At 36.8% G+C, this 22358-nt stretch overlaps 1 protein-coding gene and 1 long non-coding RNA gene across 3 annotated transcripts in view; one reads left to right on the top strand and one right to left on the bottom strand.

The window, feature by feature from the left end:
• Window positions 1–4630, top strand: part of LOC129058005 (uncharacterized) — a 56344-nt gene extending 51714 nt beyond the window's left edge. The window contains exon 4 of the long non-coding RNA XR_008522814.2: window positions 1363–4630. This is a non-coding gene — a long non-coding RNA (uncharacterized LOC129058005). The remainder of the gene's footprint in view (window positions 1–1362) is intronic.
• The window catches only part of FAP (fibroblast activation protein alpha), a 73128-nt gene continuing 53355 nt past the window's right edge, over window positions 2586–22358 (bottom strand). For both annotated transcript variants that reach the window (XM_024243266.3, XM_024243267.3), the window contains 9 exons: window positions 21605–21703; window positions 21057–21126; window positions 20127–20321; window positions 15344–15398; window positions 6755–6854; window positions 5614–5678; window positions 5040–5112; window positions 4702–4775; window positions 2586–2970 (listed from right to left, as the gene is read on the bottom strand). In XM_024243266.3, the coding sequence (XP_024099034.2) occupies window positions 2869–2970; window positions 4702–4775; window positions 5040–5112; window positions 5614–5678; window positions 6755–6854; window positions 15344–15398; window positions 20127–20321; window positions 21057–21126; window positions 21605–21703 (833 nt within the window). In that variant the 3' untranslated portion in view covers window positions 2586–2868. The remainder of the gene's footprint in view (window positions 2971–4701; window positions 4776–5039; window positions 5113–5613; window positions 5679–6754; window positions 6855–15343; window positions 15399–20126; window positions 20322–21056; window positions 21127–21604; window positions 21704–22358) is intronic.

Below are 22358 nucleotides of genomic sequence, written 5' to 3' on the forward strand. Positions count from 1 at the left end.
TATTTACTCTAAGAAATATTTGATGGTCATCTAGAATTTTGAAACCTTTAAAAATAGCTCTCAGGCCAGCTGTGTGGGACTAAAATTTGAAATAATGTTTAGAAATTAATTGTTTTATGGCTTCCCTCTTACACCAGACTTTTTTTGAGGGGAGGTCTTACCTACAGTACCTAAAACAGTGGCTTGCAATTGCAGTCACTGAATGAGTGAATGAATGAATGAAAATCTTGTTTGTCGTGTGTGAAGGATAATTATACTTTGCAGCTTTAATTAGGCTGTTGGGATAGCCCTTTTACCATGTCTCATATCCAAGAATAAAATGCGGTAAATGATAATTATTATTATACTCCAGCTTCCTACAGATAGAAAAGGCAAGATATTTTTAAATCTTTCTTTTACCTTGGCATTTTCTACTTAAAATCTCTCCCTTTTGTACTACATGTACCTTTTATCTTTCTAGACAAAATAAGAATCTAATAAAGCTGTATGAAAGGTGAACACTTAAAAAACTGCCACACAAGTTGCTGCCTTGCTCTTACTACATCCTCAAAGTCTTGCACAGTGTTTGATATACAATCAGACTCAGTAAATGTTTGTTGAATGAATGAATGAATAAACAACTGAAAACATATTTAGAGTTTTGAGGAAGACCTGGGAGATTCTACCTGAGGGAGTCAGGGAAGGCTTCATCGACAGTAATGTAGAAAACCTGAATCTTCCATGAACACAAAGGTATTCATTAATTCAACAATTGGTGAGTTTCTGTGATATGCCACATTACCAGACAAGGGTGGTGAAGATTTCTCTAGGGTAGCATTAGGAAGATTTTCTCTCAGGTAGCACTAGGGTGTTGAGCAGCACTTTCTGTGATGGTGAAAATGTTCTACATCGACATTGTCCAATATGGTGCTGACTAACCATGTGGCTACTGAGCAGAGAAATGTGGCAAGTAGGACTGAAGAGCTGAATTGTAATTTTATCTAATTTTAATCTAAGGGTCTATAGAAGCTGGTGTCAGGAAAAGGGTTTGGAAAGTACGCATGGGGATGGATCGTCAAGGGCTCTCCCTGTCATGCTGATTTTGAATATTATTTTTTAGGCAATGGAGAATCATCAAAGGGTTCTAAGTGGGAAAATGACACTATTAGTTTTGTCTCAGCAGTTCCCTCTGTGGCAGTGGGAGCAAAGGCCTGAGGCTGGAGACAACTTACTGCAGATCAATATTAGAATCCAGTTTTGCAAATGTCACAAAGGCAGAAAATAAGTTGGAGAAATAGAATTTTTGTTCTTTCTATTTGAAATGACCCTGTGGTATCCCTAGATAGAGTATTAGAAAATGACTGGTTATTTTTCTCTCCCTAGATGGAGATAGTGAATGATGAGAAAACTATGAGAAAATCTCTTGGGCTTGCTTCAGAGGCTGCTGTGTGCAGAACAGAGAGAGAAGGTGGTAGCTTACTCTGGTACTCAGGGCAACAGCCATTGCATGGAGGAAGAAAAGAGGGGCTGTGGCCAGTCCTGAATCTGGGAAGGTGTTGTCCAGAATTCCTGACCACCACAAAACATCCCTTCCTGATGTGTGAGGTGGAGCTATGTGGCCTGAGTTAGGGGCAATGGTTTCAGAAAGCTGAAGTGGAAACAATGCTGGATTGGAAAAAGTCAGAAAACTCTAGAGAAGACTGCATTTGTGCTCTTTGTGGTCTTCCTGCTGTAATGTTCCAGGCCAGGATTGGTTCTTCTGGGTATAAGTCATGAGGGGATTCAACCTGCAACTGGAAAGAAGGTATCAAGCTAGGGATGGGGAGAAATTACCCAGGGCAATCCAGTGCTGGGGATTACACAGTGAAAAGTCCCTTAGACAGCAGTGTGGTGGATACTTCCAACATTCATTCAGTAAATATCTTCTGGTGACCTGGTATGGATCTTTTCATTCTGAGACAATCGCAGAGATGGCAGGTCACCAGTAGTTTCTAAACGAAAGTGGTAGTAACTGGCAATACATTGCTTTAGGACTGTAGGCATTACAGCTATTTTTTTCAATATGAACTTTATAATGTAGAACTAAAACTCCAGAAAAACCTCATAGATATAAAATTTTCCTCTCTAGCTATTGATGTCATTTTATTTACTTATTTATTTTGGTTTGGTTTGATTTGGTTATGGATTAGCAATCTGAAAGCAGTTACCATTACTAATTCTAAAAATGGATTCAAAATAGGAGCACTTCCAAATTAGAAGCATTTTTTAAAAGAAGTCTGAATTCAAAAGTCTGACTTTATCTTTATCAAATGCTTTTGGCAATGTTGAAGAAATCTTCTGGGAGAAATGTAATAAACATTTCTTGGAGGGACAGCATAGAGTGCAAACATCTCAAACGTGATTCACTTGCATTTTCTGAACAATGCTTTTGCCTACTCTGAGCTGTTGGTTCCAGTATTTGGAGTTCTCATGACAGAAATCCAAAACCACTTCTAGATTCTTCTCTTCCGTGACCACCCTCATATTATTCATGCACTTGCTTTGCACAAACACCTCTTTCTGTGATAAAACCTGGAACCTGAAATCAATGAATACAGACAACACAATAGCACTTGAACTTCTGACTTTATTATTTTTCTTCAAATGAACAGGTGATAAAACACTGTGTCCAAAGCAAAATGCATGACTCCCTTTTCTCTTCTTTCACAGAGTACCAGAAAATGTAAACAATATTTAGCTTGAACTTCTGAGTCAAGAATGAGTTTAGAACAACATTCATTTGTTTGTTTATATCAGCATTTTGCAACATAAAAAATAAAACAAGCAAACGGTCTGAGGGATTTATATAAAGTTTTCAGATTCTGATACAGGCTTGCATCTGCATCATTTTTAGTCTGACAAAGAGAAACACTGCTTTAGGAAGTGGGTCATGTGGGTGTATAAGTGGTTCGTGGACAGGCCGGATAAGCCATGGTTCTGGTCAGAGTACCACTGAAACACAAAGAAAGAAGCTTGTTTTATTCCTGCAGTCATAAAATGCATTTAGCTTGGACTTTTTTGTGCTCTCAGGACCTGATAATCTTTCTATTATGGGGAAATTCTACCTAAGAACACTCAAATAAATAAAATAGCTTACATGTAAATATTTACAGCAGGAAGAGCTTTCGTTAACCTCCACTACTGTTTCACATGCTTTAAACATATTTTAGATCTCAGTGGCTGAGATCTCGCATCATCCAGCATCCTGGAAGATCAGGATCAGGAATCAGAGTTACCAGAAGTGATGCATTGGGTCTGTTATTTTGCTTCTTCGGAGTCTGGTTTCTTCATTTGAAAAACAAAGGGGTTGGAGTTGATTTTCCCTAAGATTCCTTGTAGCTCAACAATTCCATGAGGCTTTCAGCCTGTGAATCTAATTCCTCTCTGTTGCAGAAAATCCACAATATAATGTATTCATATATAGCCATAAATACCCTTTATAGGAGTTAAAAATAGCATTTTAAAAAACTGAAAGATAGTATTATAACTTTAAACTTCACTCCTGGAGAGATGCCACTAAGATTACTGCTCTCACTGAATAAAGGTAGCAGTGGTCGCAATGTAATAATATATATTTACTAAGTTGAAGTTACTTTGGGGATCACAATAAAAAAGGTCAGAAAAAGCTCACCTCACTCTTTATATATTTTTAAAAATTTGATATATAATAGTTGTGTATCTTTTGGGGGTACAGTGATATTTTGATAGCTGAATACAATGTGTAATGATCAAATCAAGATAACTGAAATACCCATCACCTCAAACAAATTTCCTTTTATGTTGGGAAAATTATAATTCTTCTCTTCCAGCTATTTTGAATTATACAGTCAATTATCATTGACCATAATTTCCCTACTGTACTTTCAAATACTAGAACTTTTTTTTTCTATCTGTCTTTTGTACCCCTTAACCAACTTCTTCTTATACCCCCTCCCCCATTTCTTTCCCAGGCAGTACATTTTTAAAAAACAAATGTTGAAAAGATGGGGGTCTCCTTTTCGGGGTTCTTGTTCAACTTAAGCAATTGAGGGAGCATTTGTGAGATGAAAAGGTAGCCACCAAGAATGCCGCCCCGCCCCCAACTTTGGCTTTCACTTTATTTTCTTTTCTGGTTTCATTTCTCATTCTTAAAGCAACCTGGATTTTACATTTAGCTAATTCATTCATTCACTCAGTAAGAAGCTGAGTAAGAAGGCCAGGTGTACGCCAGGGGATGAGAATACATAGGTGAAAACGTCTCTAACCCCAAATGGAGCCATATGATTTCAGGGAGCCTTGGAGGTTTGTGATGACATTCTGCAACTGCTTCTTACTGAACAAACAGAATCTTCTAGCTGTTTAAGGATGCTCAGGTTTTGCAGGGACTCTAAGCATATAGCTGCACTTACTCACATAGGATTTCAGAACTACTGGATGTTTGAACTAGAAGATCATTTAATCTTGTGAACTCGTTTATTTTGCATGACTCAACTGGGAACATGAGAGGTGATCTGGTTTGCCTTGGGTCCTTCAGTAGTTAAAGAAAGATCCAAGATTCATTTGCTAATGTAATGTTCTGCCTACTCTATCCTGCAGCCTCTTTGTCAGATTTTACTTTAAAAGTTAAAAAAAATAAAAATATGAACCCCTCCTTTTAGCTTGAGGGTCTAAGGCCACGAACATGAGTAAAACAAAATGATGTACCATTGCCTGGAAATCCACTTGTGCATTAACCAGAGCTTTAGCAATCTGTGCTGAGTTTTGAAAGTGCACATTATCTGCAACAAAGAGAGAGAGAGTTAAAGTGCTGCTAAATACCAGAAAGCATAGAGTGACAATGTACTGCCTGGAAATGAACACCAACAATTATCTAGTCATGCATTTGACATTGTCAGCAGTGAGTAATCACACTCAGATATGGAAATGTCCCTGACTCTTAGGTACTGACCCTGAGCATAGGCATAGGAGGATGCTTAATGTTTCTTAAACAAAGTGATGCTGGCTCAGTATTTTTATGTGTAAGAGTCTTGCTTAAACCTCACCATCTGCTGTTCCGTGGATGAGAAGATAGTCTACATTTCTGAAATATTCTGCTCTTGCCATCACAGTTGAATTCTGGAAAAGAGAAAAAAATTAACATTTTAGTTGCTGCAAGTTCTAATAGAAAACTAGCTAAATCATTGTGCAATGGACTTAGCACCAATACTGAAATTATGTATTGCTTTGGTTGATAAATATTTAAGAGTCAGAGCAACACATTTTCATCATCATTTGCATTACTTCCATCTGATTCTTAGTTTGAAAAACTGAAAGTTTATGTGTCATATGTTACATATGAGTGAGACCTTAGGCATAAATGATGCCCGCTCAAGCTGTGTAGGGGTTGGGGGTGGGGAAGAAGATTGGGAAAAGAGAGGTTAGGGAAGGGAGGATGGGAAAAGAAAGAACAGAATCCAAAAGGAATAAAACCCTTTCTAGTGATGTGTTTTGCAATTAACAAAAGATGATATTTGCTTGGGGACCCAGAATTAAAACTGTGAATTCTGAACTACTGCTTTTAAGTTATTTAGCATATTAGAAATTAATTATTAACCTAAATAAAATGGAAACACTTACTTTATAGTGCTCAAGATTATCATCCTTTGTTGGGAGACCCATGAATCTCTCTGTGTAGACAGATGCTATAAAATATATAAGAATATGCATTGTTTGCATGTGATGCATGTCATTTCATTAACCAACAAGACCTTCTAGTTTAATAACTTTCTCAATTTTCCCATCTTGAGCTCTTGAGGTAAATTCTTGCTTTACTTTGCTATAATGGTTGGCCTCAAAGAATATGTGTCATCTCTGCAATTAGCCTCAATAGAGCTAGAGAAGTATGAAGGAAGAGATCATGGAAACAGGAGCATCTAAACATTTTCTTTCTATGACTATTCTTAATATTTTTCACTTCTACCCTCCTAGGGAAGAATGTTGAAGTAAGAATGACCTGTAGAATGGTCTCAATATATTTTAAAGAAAATAAAAAATCCAGCCATCTTTAGGACTTTTACTGGTGTCTTATTTCATCTGGGATGAAAATATGTTCCTCAAATCCATTCCCCCTACACACGTACATAGATGCACACACTTTTTTCTTAATAAAGATCCCCTACAAGTCACAATTGTTTTATTTCTGCCCCAATATAGAGGAGAGAATCTGATGAAGCTAATTTTTGTATAATTATTAGAGTTATTTTGAATAATTATTAGAGTTCCTTCCAAATAATCATCCTGCATTGATGTAATGATAAAAATAGGCACAAACAGGAGTATTTTTCCAACAAAGTTTTTGTTTCTTTGATTTCTGGAGCAATGGAGCTGGCAATTGCTAACTGTGGCATGGAGGTGAATTGCTTGGCCTCTGGCCTGACCGTGCAGAAGATGTGCTTAAAAGCCAATTATGCTGTAGCTGTGTGCCTGCAAAAACAGAGTTAGCTCTGATTTTAAAGATTTGGTTCGGCAGGGGCTCAAGGTTTCTGGGAGAAAATAAGATATAGTGGATTACGGAAGAGACTTTCCTCACTCTTGAGATTTCATTGATTGTTACAACATGTTTATAATAAATGATATAAACAACTTTGTTTATAAATTATATTTTCCCTAGTGATGCTGGGGTGAATTTTACTGCGTAATCCATTTTTCTAGCAACATCAAATATAGAGTAATTACGTGTTAAATGTTTTCACGGTAACATTCATGAATGTTTCCATACCGTAATATTCCCAGCTGGAGACTGGAGCCACTGCTATTCCACATTTGAAAAGACCAGTTCCAGATGCAAGGGCCAGTGATGAAACGTATCCTCCATAGGACTGTAGGGACATTGTTATGAGTCAGACTCAGATTTACTTTCATAAGCTTTCCTCCATATGTTTATAGCAACTCTATTCACAATCCGGACCGAAGGGAGCTGGAGAATATGGCTAAGGGTGGATGACATGTCTATCTTGCATCCTCGGCAGCAAGCTTCAGAGAAATGACCAGACATAATGGTCATTTCCTCCCTAATGCATTAGAAATACTTGGTGTGCTGATCAGAACAGACCCTCTTAAAACATGGTAGGAGCAGTTTAAGAGATGGATAGAATTTCAATTTTCTTTTCAAAAAAAAAAAAAAAATTCCTTTTTTTCTCTTTATCTTTCCAACTAGGACCGTGCTGGAACAAAAACAGGATTTTACTTGAAAGAGATGACTTGAAAGAGATGCACAGAAAAAAAAATTACCAAAATTTAAATGTAAGATACATCCTCGCAGTTTGCAAAAGTCCTGTGAGACAGAACATGTATCTTTGTATTTACTTATTTATTTTCACAACAGAATACCAAAGGAAGGTCATAAGAACTTTTTGGATAATTTAAGACATGGCCATAGTTTGTGTATGATGTAGTGGTACATGTTCTAAGGATTTCTGACATAGCAGCTCAAAGGAGGAAAAGTCATCGGTATCTTTAAAAACCTTATATTTCTTCCTGCAAATTTAAGGAAAAGGAAATAAATACAAAACAGGATGCAATTTGCAGAGTCAGGAGTACGTTTAGCTCTCATAGATTTTCTTCTCCAAGGAATCAAGAGGTGATTCAGAAATGGGATCCTATTAAGAGAAAGAGATCTCTGCCCATGTCACTTGGAAATTTGAACCTTTTCTTAAATATGAAGAAATGAACAGGGCATCCAAATAAGGTTGCATTGCCTCGTGAGAAGCAAATTTGGTCTGTACAAACATACTGTGAGAGAGGTGCTTCTCCTGGGAACGTGGACTAAGCAGTTGTCTGGGACATGGACCAAAAAAAATGTGTGCACTAGATTAGGAAGTGATTCTCTGTGTTTATTCTTGCCCTGATGCAAGAACGTCCCTAAAAATCATAAGGGGACAGCGTGACTCTCCAGCTAAAGCCATACTGTGTTTTTAGGACCTTATGACCACAGATTTCTGGGAATCACTTCCCTCAGATCAGGATAGATCATATCATCTTTACCAGAGAAAGTCATTCTTTAGAGAGATAGAATGAGTGAGAGTGTGAGAAAGAGAGAGAGAGATATAGACAGACATGGTGCTGGTAATAGGTCAGTGGCAGGGGTCTATTTTTAATTCATGAAATGCATGGAATGGGGGGAATCAGCTAAACAATCTTGCTGAATCTAATAGTTAAATGAAGAATTCTCAAACTAATTTACAGTTTTATGTTTTTAGCTCTGGGGAATTTTATTGAAGACCTTTAGCTACAAAACACAGAATAAAAGAGGGGGCTCGGATTGTACCATGGCCTCTTTTTGTTATACTTGGAGGAGAACTGAACCATGTTTTAATAGGCAAAAAGTATATTTTAAAAACAGAAGGTACATTTAAGTTTGAAAATCCTTATTGCAAGTGAAAATTCTCTGTCTGGTTTAAACTTTCACTTATAATTTAAAAAATGACTGATTTTGATTAGCAGGTTTGCAGCAACTCCTGCTGAAATGGGAAGGCTTTCCTTCCTTCTGAATTTCAAGTTCAAATGAGAGCATAGTAAGCCAGAGACCTTTAGAAAAAAATTATTATCATTTATGGTTTTATTGGCAAAGCGTGTTTACTGCAAATAAAAATACTGGGTCCTGCTTCTCCTTTCCTGTGCCCCAGAGAAAGAAATAAAGTGAGACTTGAGATTAAAATAAAAGCCTTTGCATATCATGAAAAGGTTTTTGAACATTGCTGTTGAAAATCTTAGGAATTATTAATCTGTATCTATTCAGTCATTGGGTGATAGTGTTGTATTTAAATAAAACTTTCCTGTTTTCAGAATGAATACAAATTTTCTCTGGGAATTTGTAAGAGCAAAAGCGACTGTATCAGCAGCACAACAAAAGAAGGTGTACTTTAAATTCTCAGGCAGCTTGGAAAAGCTATTCCTATTGTAGAAATGAAGAGGGGGAAAAAAGAAAACCCGAGTTGACTTTCTCCTGCCCCCCCCCTCCATGAGTGGGGCTCCCAGGCAGAGTGGGTGGCTGTTGCAAGAAAAGAACCCACAGAGCAGATTGGCCATGAGAATTCTGGAATTTTGTCCTTTGCACTTAGACGCCTTGCCATTTTGTTTAAATGAGGGATATCTTTAAAAACATTCTTAGAAGGGCACAGGATTTTGAAGGAGGGTTTACGAAACACTCTTATTTGAGGCATAATGCACACTGGAACATTTTACCTATAGGCAATAATAATAACTAGCTAACATTTATGTGGTCAGGGTTATTGCAATGGCCTTTATGGTCTTGCACAATCTGTCTCCATTCTCCCACCTCACTTCTCCCCTTCCTTTCTCTTCCCCTTGCTCACTGGCTCTCTTGATGTTCTTTGAACTCTCCAAGCATTATCTGGCCTCAGGACATTTGCAAATGCTGTGACCTTCTGCCTGGAATGCTCTTTCCACAGGCACCGGCAGGCCTCACTTCCTCTCCTCTTCAAAGTCAAATGTCACTTCAAATGAGCCTTCTTTGCCATTCTGATTTAAAATTGTACCAACTTGCACCATTCTTCTTTCTTGTTTTGTCTTTTTCCATAGCGCTTAATGTCATTTAACACTCTCTATATTTTACTTATTTATCTTGTTTATTGTCTTTCTCTCCAACCATTCCCAACTCCGTAAGGGTAGATATTTTTGTCTGTCCTGTCAATGAATGTATGCCCAGCACTGAAAATATGGCCTGACACACAATAGGAATAGAATAAATATTTGTTGAGTATATGACTTTGCTATTACTTTGTCTAATCCTCACGGTGTCTTGGTGAGGAAATTATTGCTGCATTTCACAATGAGGAAACTGAGGCTCAGAGTAAACTTATAGTGGCTATGGAGTCAGTTAGCAGCAGAGCTGGGACTCAAACTCAGGACACTTGACTCAGCAACCCATGCCCCTTCCTCTGTATCCCTATACTTAGGGCAACCTCTTTTGGGGAAACTGTAAGTTCAGAGTCTAATATAGTCTCATTAGAGGTGCATTTGTCCTACTTTTACATCGTTGATCACACATAGCAATTCAAATTACTTATAATTAGTCACTGGGAGAGAAAGGAACTAAGATTAAATCATGAACTAATGCTTATTCAACACCACCTGGCTAGGCCTATATTAACAAAGCGAAGCCCAGAAATGAGGCTGTTATTCTAATAATTTAAGCAAAACCCTCGCTGCTCTTCAATTGTCAGAATAATTGTGTTGAGTTTTCATTGCATATCAGGGTTTTGCAACTCTGACACTATTGACAGTTTGGGATGGATAATTCTTTGTTATAGGGGGCTGTCCTATGTATTGCAGGATGTTTAACAGCATCCCTGGCCTCTACCCACTAGATGCCAGTAGCACTCCCCCAGCGTGACAATTAAAAATGCCTCCAGACCTTGTCAAATGCCCCAAGGAGCAAAATCGCCCGGTTGGCAACCACTGCCATAAACTGATACTTCTTAGGCACTGTGGTGGGCACATAGTGAATATTTATCAAGGGGCTAAAACCAGGGCTAGTGGGCTTTGTTTTATGTGAGCCAGAAAATGAAAGGGGAAGTTAAAAGGGTTTATTCCCCATTTCTTGAACTCGATAATGGAGAGTAATGTGGGATTTGGAGCTTACTGACCAATTGACTCCAAAAAATTTTGTTGGGTATGATGTATTTCCCAAACTCCTATACTGTCTAATACTTCATGGAAACACATATATTCTTCCCTAATACAAAACGCAATAAGAGCTAAGTAACCCTCACGGTAATTTTCAATGTCTTTCTCTTTTCCATCTCCAATTTCCCACAGGTCCCTGCTTATTGTATTGTATAAGAGCACACAGAGATATGACCTCTTCCAACTGCTACTTCACTGACTAATTCAGGCCTTTGATATCTGTCCCTGGTATTACTACTCTCCTAGCCCCTTGGCCCATCCTCTCCCCAAATCTCAGATTATCCTCCACTTTGCAGCCAAGATTATCTTTCTAAGACACCAATACCTTGCCCTATTGACTTCAAGAGCACTTTAAAAATTGATGTCCATAGAAAACATTGTCAATATGTGTTCTGGGATGGTGGAGGAATAAGGAATTGTGGAATCAAATACTTTTTGGTAATACTGCGTTAAACAAAACTTGACAGTTTTTTTGTTTTTTGTTTTTTGTTTTGCTAGTCTTTCTAGAGCCTATATACACTATTACATAGAATTTGTGATTTGCCAAATTATTAGACTATAGGACATTTTCCTGAAAAATCTCCTGGTACTAATGGGACATATTTGAAGGGAGACATTGATTTATAGGATTAAAGTCAGTTTAAACAACATCATAGATGCTTGATGTGGTCAAGCATTGTGCTAAACAAACACAATTGTGGCTTTGGGCTCAGAAACAAAGCTAAATGAGACACAGTCCATTCCTTTGATGAACTTACATTCTTATGGGAGAAACTAACAGACAGACAAGACACAACACGGTAATTCCTATAAGAGAAATACAAAGAGCTACTGGAGCACAAAGAAAAAATATCTAAGTCGAATCTTAAAGAGCAAGTGTGAGTTATCCATTTGGGAGTGAGGAAAAGGTGGGGAATGGAAGAAGAGAATAGACACTGCAGATGCAAGAAATAGCATGTACAAAACATGGGAACAAGGAAGCACGGATCTATCTATCTATCTATATATCTATATCTATCTATCTATCTCTATATATATATATATATATTTTTTTTTTTTTTTTTTTGAGATGGAGCCTCGCTCTGTTGCCCAGGCTGGAGTACAATGGCATGATCTCAGCTTACTGCAACCTCTACCTCCCGGGTTCAAGCAATTCTCCTGCCTCAGCTTCCTGAGTAGCTGGGATTACAAGCGCATGCCACCACACCTGGCTAAGTTTTGTATTTTTAGTAGAGACGGGGTTTCATCATGTTGGTCAGGCTGGTCTCAAACTCCTGACCTCGTGATCCACCTGCCTCGGTCTCACTAAGTACTGGGATTACAGGCATGAGCCACCATTCCCGGCCATAATTTAAATTACTTAAGGTACAGGGAGAAGAGGCAAGAGATGAGATTGGAAAACTAAGCTGGGGTCAGATTGCCAAAGGCCTTGCATGCCAGGAAAGGTATCTGGGCTTTGTGTTGCAGGCAATGCAGAGTCCTGTAAAATACATAAGTAGAAAAGCCACACAGTAAAAATTGTTTTGGAATGATAACTTCATTAACCACATTGGAGCTTGTGAGGCCAAAGCAGGAGGACAGGTAAGAAGCAATTAGAATGAATTGAAGCGCGAAACCTGTGGTCCATGGGCCCAAACATCAGCATTACCTGGGGTCTTGTTGGAAATGCACTCTCGGGCCCCACCCCAGAAGCACAGACTCAGAATCTCTGGTGTCTCAACAAGCTCTCCAGGTGATGTTTGTGCAAGCTAAAATTTGAGAATTTCTGGCTTAAATTACAAATGGAGAAACTCAAACTAAGGCAGTGTCAGTAGGGATGATGAGAACAGACTTTGATGTTTAAAGGTAGAATTGACAGAACTCACTATTCAATAGAATGTTGAAGTCAGGAACAGGGGGAGGTTGAAAACAGCTCTCAGGTTTCTAATTTGGGTGAATAAGTGTGTGGAGAAGCCTTAATGAAGATTAAGACTTGTTTTAAAATAGGCTTTAACAAATTTACCTTAGGCATAAGTTAAGTTTGAGGCCCATGTGAGACATGTGGGAGAGATGATCAGCAGGCATTTGAAACATGGAGCACAGAAGAGAGGTGTGTGCTGGTGCCAGGGATCTGGAAGTCATCATCTTTGACACCACAAGGGTTTGCCGAAGGAAAGGAAGACTAATGAGGGTCAAGGCGAGATCCAGACCCAGAAAAACACCAATACTTAAATAATAAATGGAGGCCGGGTGCGGTAGCTCATGCCTATAATCCCAGCATTTTGGGAGGCTGAGGTGAGTGAATTGCTTGAGCCTAGGGGCTTGAGACCAGCCTGGGCAACATGACAAACTCTTGTCTCAAAAACAAAAAAAGGAATATTAGCCAGGCGTGGTGGGATGTGCCTGTAATCCCAACTACTCGGGAGGCTGAGGCAGGAGAATCGCTTGAACCTGGGAGGCAGAGGTTGCAGTGAGCCGAGATCACACCACTGCACTCCAGCCTGGGCAACAGAGAGCAATTCCATCTCAAAAAAGAAAAAAGAAAAAAAAAAAGGTGTAACAATCATAGAGGCACAGAAGAATGAAGAGAAAGGTGTCACAGGCATGTACAAATCCCTCTCCTTTAGGTGGCCTAAAAGACTGTCTATTATCTGTATACTTGCTTATTCAGACTCATTTTCTATACTTTCCTCAAGACACTTTAGACTTTTGAAGTTTCAGGCATCCCTGGCCAGCTCAGTTTCCCTGTGTGCACCACGCTCTTTAACTCAGGTCCTGGGCAATGTGGTTTTCACTCTGCCTAGAATGCTCCGTTCCTCAGCTATCTTCACCAATCTCAAATGCTAACTTATTTTGGAATCCTCCCTTAGCTCCCACAGCCATAATTATCCACTCTTGTCCCCCTGTACTCCACAGCAAGTTGCATCTCTCTTAACACTTGGAACATTGCTGAGCCATTGCTTATTTTGTTGTCTGTTTCCCCCACAAGAGGGCCAGGACTATGACTTACTCATCTTTTCATCCCCTAAGGAACCTAGTACAAGACCTTGTAGAAAATGTACTATGTAGATGAAAGAATGAACAAGTCAGTGATTAGACAGATGGATTAATAAACATCTTAAACCTGAAGAGCTGATTTTAAAACCCAGTATAGTATTAATGTCTTTATCCACATACTAGTTCCTTCTGCTCAGATGTTATATCACGTGGCAGCCCATTTCTTACTTTCTTTGCCCAAATTTGCTCTTAGAGTCGACCTCACAGTCATCACCATGTTGGAAAGTAAGCAATTGAAGGGTGGGGGTTCTAATGTACTATTTCAGTGGCATTTGCCCAACTAGATGTGGTGAGAATCTATTATTGAAGAATTTCAGGCTGATAGGGATGTATTTTTGGGTGATGAGTGGGTTTTTAGAAAATCATCCCACGTAGATGGTTTTCTACCAAACTAATACCTAGAATGTTCTATAAATAAAATAAAAAGTTCTACTTTATGGTTATTTCAAAGCCTGCAGCAAAAGCAAAGTCCAACTCTAAGAGAAATGTTAATGATTATATGTACATGTTCAACTTAAAATTAGAATCTTTCAAGGATTTGCTTTAGGAAACTTTATAAAAATGGATGATAGGGAAGGTATTATCTGGAATATTTCACTATAGAAATATTTCATTTATTTCTACTCATTTGAATTTCATTCTGTTTAGATATTTAACATTTGATAGTTTTAAGAAGGACCAAATGGCTTGAAGTAACAACTTTCTTCAAATTCCTAACAGCTCTTCATCTGGTCACTGAGCTGAGTGGAGCTGAATCTTGCAGATTCCCTTCAATATTGGGTTTCATTCCCTTCTTCTCGTGCAGGCCGCTTTCAGAGAAAACAGCCAAGAAAAACAACCCAGGCACAAATGGCTGCAAATTGACTTGCAAATGTACAAATTCAGACCAAAAAGTGAAACAGGAAATCTTCTTTGAAGGGTAATTATCATAATTTATAATGGGCAAATCTAAACTCTTTCCAATATTTCTCTAAACTTTCCAGTGACTTCATTGCCCATAAATGATAAGTTTTGCCACTTTCTTTAAATGTGTATTTTCAAAATATGCACAGCTCCTCAAATGTAAGAAGTTATCTCCATGACCTATAATTAGGAAACTAAATAGTACTTTTCTCCAGCTAGCACAAACGAACATTCGGTCTACTAAAATAATTTGATTGCCAAATAAAAAGAAACAAAATTAAACAGCTAAGATATGACTGCTAGGCTAGGTACTAAGGAATTTATATTCTGAAAGTCCCTGTGATTTCAAATTGTAGCTCCGATTTTTATAAAGTAGAAATATAAAATAAAAGATACATATTTAACTTTAAAATAACAAAGGAAATTCACCCTCTGATGGATATGGTTCAGTTCAGTATGCTATAATCTAGTAACAAAGACCTAAGTAAAAATATGTCAATTATGAGTTAACTTACTGTACAGGGAAGAAAAGATTGAAAAAAAGGAACAAACACTTAAAACCACCATTTTGAAGCCCAGATTATCCAAACTGACTGTTTCCATTGACAAATTAAATTATGTTGCAACATTAACATTTCATGAGAAACCTTCTAAACGAACACTTCAGAAAATGATGATTGCTGAACTGAATAACAGGCATAAAAAATATAAAACAACTCACCCAGCCCCATATGGCTATTCTTTTTTCATCAATGAAACCCATTTCTATGAATTTTCTAAAGTAAAAGAAACAAATTTTTAGAATGTTAAGTGTGTACACATGACATTTACTTCATTACACAACCATATTTAATCCAAAGATTTAATAGAAACGCTACATTTTCTTTGTTTAAACACATGCATAATAAGGCTGCATTTACAAATAATTAAAATAATATTATCATGTTTTCTGCAAAGAGATAAAAGGATTCTCTTAGACTCTATTGTACAGTTACTGAGTGGTTATCTCAGAGCAGTAAGGCCTTGTAGTCTAATCGTGGGGGTGTACCTGAGACTCAGAGAGGCCAAAAGATGGGTTCATAGTGACACAAGAAGTAGCAGTAGCATTGAGCAGGACCAAATCTCCAAATCCCCAGCTATCGGAAAGAGGGATTTTGTTCTTGCTGCTTTAAATTATATTAATTTCTTATCACATTGTTTGTTGAGTTGTTAATGCTAATCACCACTTCATTTTCAGAGACATTTGAGAGAAATATACAACCGTCTTCCATTTGATACTTAGGCATCCTCAACGCATCATGCATGGGGTCATTACATGTGTCTTGTAGAATATGGAAATAATTCCTTTTTAGCTCTATCACAGAAGTGCATCCATTTGAAAACTATTTTGAAAATAAATCTTTCCTTAGGAGCAAGGGGCTACACTGAAGGACAACGTTTAAAAAGTCATGGGAAACCCTCAAAATTGAGGGTTTCAAGCTAATTTCTAACATGTTACCCTGAGGCCTGGTGTTTCAGAGCAATTGTGATTTATCTGGGGATTGGTTTGATAAAAACTCAAGAAAATCTCAGAGAAACAGCAGCTGGAGTGGAATGTAGCAAACTGGATCAGCCATTGCAGAAACCACTGTATGCAACAGTGACAGGAAGGAGGGGAGAAGACCAAAGGAGACACACAGTCCCAGAAAAATACTATCTTCTTGTTCCATTCAATTACTGTTAAAGACCTTTCTCATCAGTTCTTCTCTGGAAGTAGAACTGAGTGATTTTCATTACTTGAATAATGTAGTTTCTTAAAGGGATTTCACAGCAACCATTTCGCTCTTGCATTGATTCAACATGCACGTTTCCGATGCATAGAGAAGTTGGGCAAATGCCCGGGACAAACAGATGGGAAGAGGCCCCGTTAGTCACAGCTTACCCGACACTGATTCTGAAGGACACTGAGGAGTCTACAGAGAAGAAATGCAGTAACAAATGGAAAGTTGCTACCTGTGTGGATGCTGCTCATGGTATAGAAGAGAAAATGTGCAGCAAATTGTGACACTTGAGCAATTCTTGCACAAACTTCAAAAACCAAATGAAAGAAGAGAAGGTTCACTTTCTTGTTAAAAAAAAAAATAACCTTGCTACTGGTGCTTGAAGACAGTTCTGAGCCATAAAATCAATTGTGATTTTATGATCTCCCAGAAGCCAACAATCATACTACCTTACATCTGGGGTAAAGAGCAAATAACAGGTGATACATGGGAACAGGAAACTCTTAACAGCTCTCTTCCTAGGTTTATTCTGAAAGGATGACATTTACAGGAAATGATAGTGCAATAGTTAACATGGAAATGAAACATTAACACTGAATGTTGCAGGACTAGGTTAAAGGTTAGCTAGATAATCTTAGCACTTCCAGACCAATGAGGCACTATAAAACTCACCTTCAAATTCTGAAGAGTTTCCCAGAGGGTTGTAAATACTGTTGATAATGTGGTTATATCAACAAAATGTCAGTAACAAATGAAAAGGATGTTTTTCTAATCTTGGAGTCTGGATTGAACTTTATAACTTTTCTCTCATAAAGATGGCCCGAGGCCAAGGTAAACTTGGAATCGTAGTGATCAATTATTATCCTATTTTAGAAATATTCTTATTCATGCCATCTATAAAAGCATGATAGAAAATTTCATCACATGTAATTCTTCCCCACCACTAACCCTCAAGTTATATCAAATTTTAAAGTTGTGGGAATATCAAAAGTGCCAAATATACTCCAAATGAGCAGAGTTGCCCTTATAACCACCAAAGTTTTAAGGGTCTCACGTATGTACCATTTGAAGAGACGCCTAAAGAAAGCGGGTTCCAGTCTCCCTTATGTCTGTAGCTTCACAAACATCTCTTCTGACGCATTTTCTTTCATATAGGCAGAAGTTATAAGATGATATGACTTCTTTTTTCCCCTACTTTGCTTTGTTTAAATCTATTTGTTGGCCTTGAGTAGTATTTACTGTTGTTTCCAAATATGTACGTATGATTTTCTTTTGGTATGTCAAAAGCTTAGCCAGATTGCATTTTGTAAAAGATTCAGGGGACAAATTTTATTCTCTGAGGGGCAATTTAAGGGCCACAGTAGAAGTATTATAATCTCAATTCCCCAGGTCAGGCATTTAGTGTCTGATTCCTAAAACACTTCCTTAGGAGGTATATTGAATCATCCCCAGAATTATCATTCTGAGTCTATCCTATTTAGCTTTTGTTTTCTCAAAGCATTGGATTATAAGGCTTCCTTTTCACAGTTGCATAAGAACGATTTCAAGCAAAAACCAAGGCCAGCTCTGGCTGTCATCTCCACTCTTGTTTATAGACTTTGCATGGGGCCACGCAGCTGCCCATATTCTCTGGGGTGTTTACTAAAAGTTTGATCTAACAACAATTTTGTCCCTTCAGAGTGTGGGTGGCTTATTTACTTTTACCAGATTGTAAGCACACTGAAAACAGAAATTGCAAATTGCACAATTTTATAGAGTGTACTGCAATAGCATGTATTAATATTAATATTTGCTATGTTGTTGAATGGCTGAGTATATGGGTGAACATGTTTTCCCTATAGCAGGAAGACTTTCTTCAGATTCCATCCTAAAAATGGCTCAGAGAAAGTAGAAGTATCCAATTACCACCTCTAGTCCATCTTCAATTCTAAATGCCAAAGACAAATTGGTATTACTGCGAAAATCAGTAGAAGGTAGAATTTATGGCTTTGTGTCCTGTATGTTGAACATCATGGCTCAGGTTTAAAATTTCATTTCATCCAAGGAAAATATTAAGAAGCTATTTCTTCTTAGGTTCAAATGGTGCATTTGTGGTGGTAAATAACACACAAAAGTATAATGACATATTTTGTTGTTACTGGTGGGTTGTGATGATGACGATGATGAAGACAATGATTTTTTAACCAATGCCAAAATAAATCACTTTTTAGCTCTTTCAGCTTTGGAAAAGATCTAAATAAATTATAAATGAGGCATAATTTTCATCTCTGTTTTCATGTAGTCCCAGGATTACATGTCCTTGATGTTTATTGCATGGTTTAAATGCAAATAGATGTGAGCCATGGTGCTAAAAAAAAAGTCCCCCATGGAATTAGGCTATAATTCTGAGGATGGCATTAATATTCTCATTAAGGCACACTACAATCTTTATATGAGAAACTGATGTCTCAGTGGGGTTTTTCTTTGAACTATCTCCTCCAAACAAGTGAATAGTTGAAAGGCCAAAAGTCTGAATCCATAAGAAAGAGGGAGCTTCCAGAAATTGAGTGATAGCTACAGATTTTAGTGTTAGTAACCTACTTACTAATTTGTCGTATTGTATTCAGATAGACTTTTTTTTTATTGAACATTTTGTGTGTTCCCAGAATGAAAGAAGCACTTGAAAATGTATGGGTTATGGACACCTTTCTATTTTTAAAAATAATTACTTGTGAGTCTAAACTCTTCTGCTTTGATTAGAGACAAAAATATAGAAAAGTGTTGTCTAGGCCTGGCTCCTAACTGTTAAATACAGTCTTGGTTCTGCATGTTGCAGTGAAATCATTAAGTATTAATGACATTAAGGAGATAAAAAATGTACTAAAGAAATTTCTAAATTTCTCTTTGCCTGTGAAACAGTGTTTGACCTTTAGCTCCTCACATGCACATATATTCATGACTGAGAGTGCAATTAGCCTGCTACCTTTTAAATTTACGAACTATTATTCTTAGCTTCACCTACTCATAACATAATAATGAAACCCAACAACTATAGAGACATGGCAAGAATTATTTGCACAGTGTTTCTAAAAAAGCCACAATTTTGGTGCCTATATAGTCCTGTTTCAGGAAAAGATGATTGAACCATAAATCATGGTTGAAAATATATATAGTTGAGAAGAAGAAATCAGATTATGAATCTGTGTTTCCCCTAAATGTTTTCATAATATAATTTCTGTTGTGTAAAATGACTATGTTTTTGTCAAACGAAAACAGGCAAACACTTTCATGCTACCATGGCCGACTGATAGCTAGTTTAACCACAAATGAAGACCGAACATCTAAAAGTATGTAGTGCTGATAAAATCTTGAGCTATTTCCAAACTTAAGAGGCAGAATCCACAACGCTTGAGCAAATTCAGATATTTGTTTTCCTGAAGATCATCATGAGAGTTCAAAGTTTTTCTATCAATTGTAAGAAATGGAACTAAATTAAAAGATATTAGAATGAATGACAACACATCAAAAGAGGGTATTTGTCATTTAGCACTTGAAATCATTTTTCTACACATTCGTTAGCTCTGTTCCATAAATACTTTTTTTCATATTTGGCAAAAATACCTCTTTAAGATTAGTGATAGTTTTAGACCAAGTTAGAAAAAGAAAAAAAAATAAAGAATTAAGTCATGAAGAGTGGAGAAACACAATAGTGATTGCATGACTTTTGTTGCATGTTGACATCTGCTTGAATGAGAAGGTGCTCACCTGACAGCTGTAATCTGGTCTTCAACTTCATAAACACCCAGCTTTCGATACACTGCATACAGGAGTTTGTCACCTTGGAAAGCTGTTCCTCGACCATCTACCAAGGCAATGACCATCCCTTCCTTACTTGCAAGATAAGATATCCAATTAACAGCAAATACAAACCTTACACTCTGACTGCAGGGACCACCATACCTAAAGGAAAAAAAAAAAAAAGAATCTTTGATTGCTTTACAAAACTCAATTTCCCATCCTGGCCAAGCATTGCTTCTAGTAATTCCAGTACAATTATGTGATAAAATAACAATGGCGTTAGAACTGGCTCAAAATCAAGAGGAGTCCAGGCTTTTCCCAGAGGTTTGCTACAAGGAAGTTGTTTTGGGACACAGCCTCTCCTATTCCCCAAAACGGATACATCTAGGGTTGGCATTTCAAGGAATATGTGTGGGTTTTTCGTCATTTCTGCCACCTGCCACTTGCTAAAAGCAGACATAAGATATACTAAAAAAAATGCATGGTGTTTTAAGCAAATTGTGTGTAGGTCAGCACTGATTTTGGGTGTGATTCCACTAAATGTATTCTATTCCTTTATTTCATTTCTAACTCAATTACATAAGATGTGAAGATGATTTACAATATTTTTTTGGCTGCAATTTCTCTATCTCAAAGGTATTCTGACACATTCGGCAAATTGCCATACAAAGGAAATTTAACACAGCAAATGCAAGCAAGTCCAGCTAAAATCTCAAAACTTCCTCAATCTATTTTAAATAGCCATATTTTATTTACTCTGATTAGTTGAAGAATATATAAAAACAGCATCAATAGGAACTGTTACCAAGGAGAATGGTTCATTCTATTTCATAAATGTGTATTTCATCTAACATATTTTCAGTAAATAGTTTTTACACCAAAGAAAATATTACATACACTTGAATTAGCAAGGGGTACTTCTTTGATCTGTCAAATTGAGGAGGAAGAATCATCTTGTACCATAAAGCTTTGAGGAAAAAAAAAGGAGAAAAATCTTCATTCCACAGTACTAGTAGCATCATTTATTGTCTTTAATAACAATATATGCCACAAAATCAATTTTCAACTACTAAATTGTTAAGAATTTAGGATATATTTAAAAGTAACTTTATTAAATTTTTGTGTTAAATGTATAAATGACTAGAAACCTTGAATTACTATTTGTTCTAGAAGGATACATTTTAAAATTAAAATTAGATAAGCTCTTTTTAAAAAAATGTCAATGTGGAAAGGAAGCTATTGAAAAGGTATAAGATCAACCATGTTCACAAACATATTAAAGATATTTAGTAAAAGAATTGTTACAGTAAGATTATTTTAAATGAAATCCTGTAATATTAATAGATCACAGAATTTGCACTGTAACATTCACTCTATGCTTTTTTAAAAGCAAGAAAATTGCTCAGCTTCATATCTATAAATGAGAAGTTTTTAAAAGATCTTACTAATTTCATCTACTTCAAGTTTCTTAATTTCCTCTTTAGGCAGCTGGATATTTTTCAAAGCATTTTCCAATTCCTTGTTTTCTTCCAGGATTTTAATTTCTGAAAAAAGTTAAATGTTCATTTTTAATCAAAGTATTTCCATAAACAATTTTTTTTCCTTAAAACTCCTTTGACTTCAATATGGGTGAAACTGAAACTGTGAAAAGCTCGCTTAAGAAGTGAAGTTTCATACTGACAAATGTATTTATAATCCAGCCTTTAGAGCAGATATAAGCTTATGAAGGACATCACATTTTAATCACTATGTCTTTAACTAATTCTAATAGCATCAAAACACATTTTGAGCAAAAATCACAGGAGCAACAATGTTTATTCAGTCACGTTTTCCCATCTAAAGCTGTTTTGTTTTTAAGTTTAAAGCCATGACCTAAGCAGGTGATATTTCTTTTATCATATACTTAAAAAAATGTAGTGGAAATACAATCTGGATTGCTGTGGCCTCAAATTTAAAATAATGAATTGTGTAATTCCAAAATTTGTTTTTTAATTTTTAATGTGTAAAGTTGAATATTATTTCTGTGATTTTTTAAATCTTTCTTTCTTACACTTTCCTGTTGTACTTGATTAATAAAGGATATTCTCCTGTTTTTGGAAATTGAATTAGTTGTATGCTATTCTTTCAGATCCTTTCTCTCAAGGTAGTGATATATCTGAGTAAGACAACAATATATATTGTGTATACACACACACACAC

This window comes from Pongo abelii, chromosome 11 (genome assembly GCF_028885655.2).
Source record: "Pongo abelii isolate AG06213 chromosome 11, NHGRI_mPonAbe1-v2.0_pri, whole genome shotgun sequence".
In the NCBI taxonomy this organism is placed as follows: Eukaryota; Metazoa; Chordata; class Mammalia; order Primates; family Hominidae; genus Pongo; species Pongo abelii.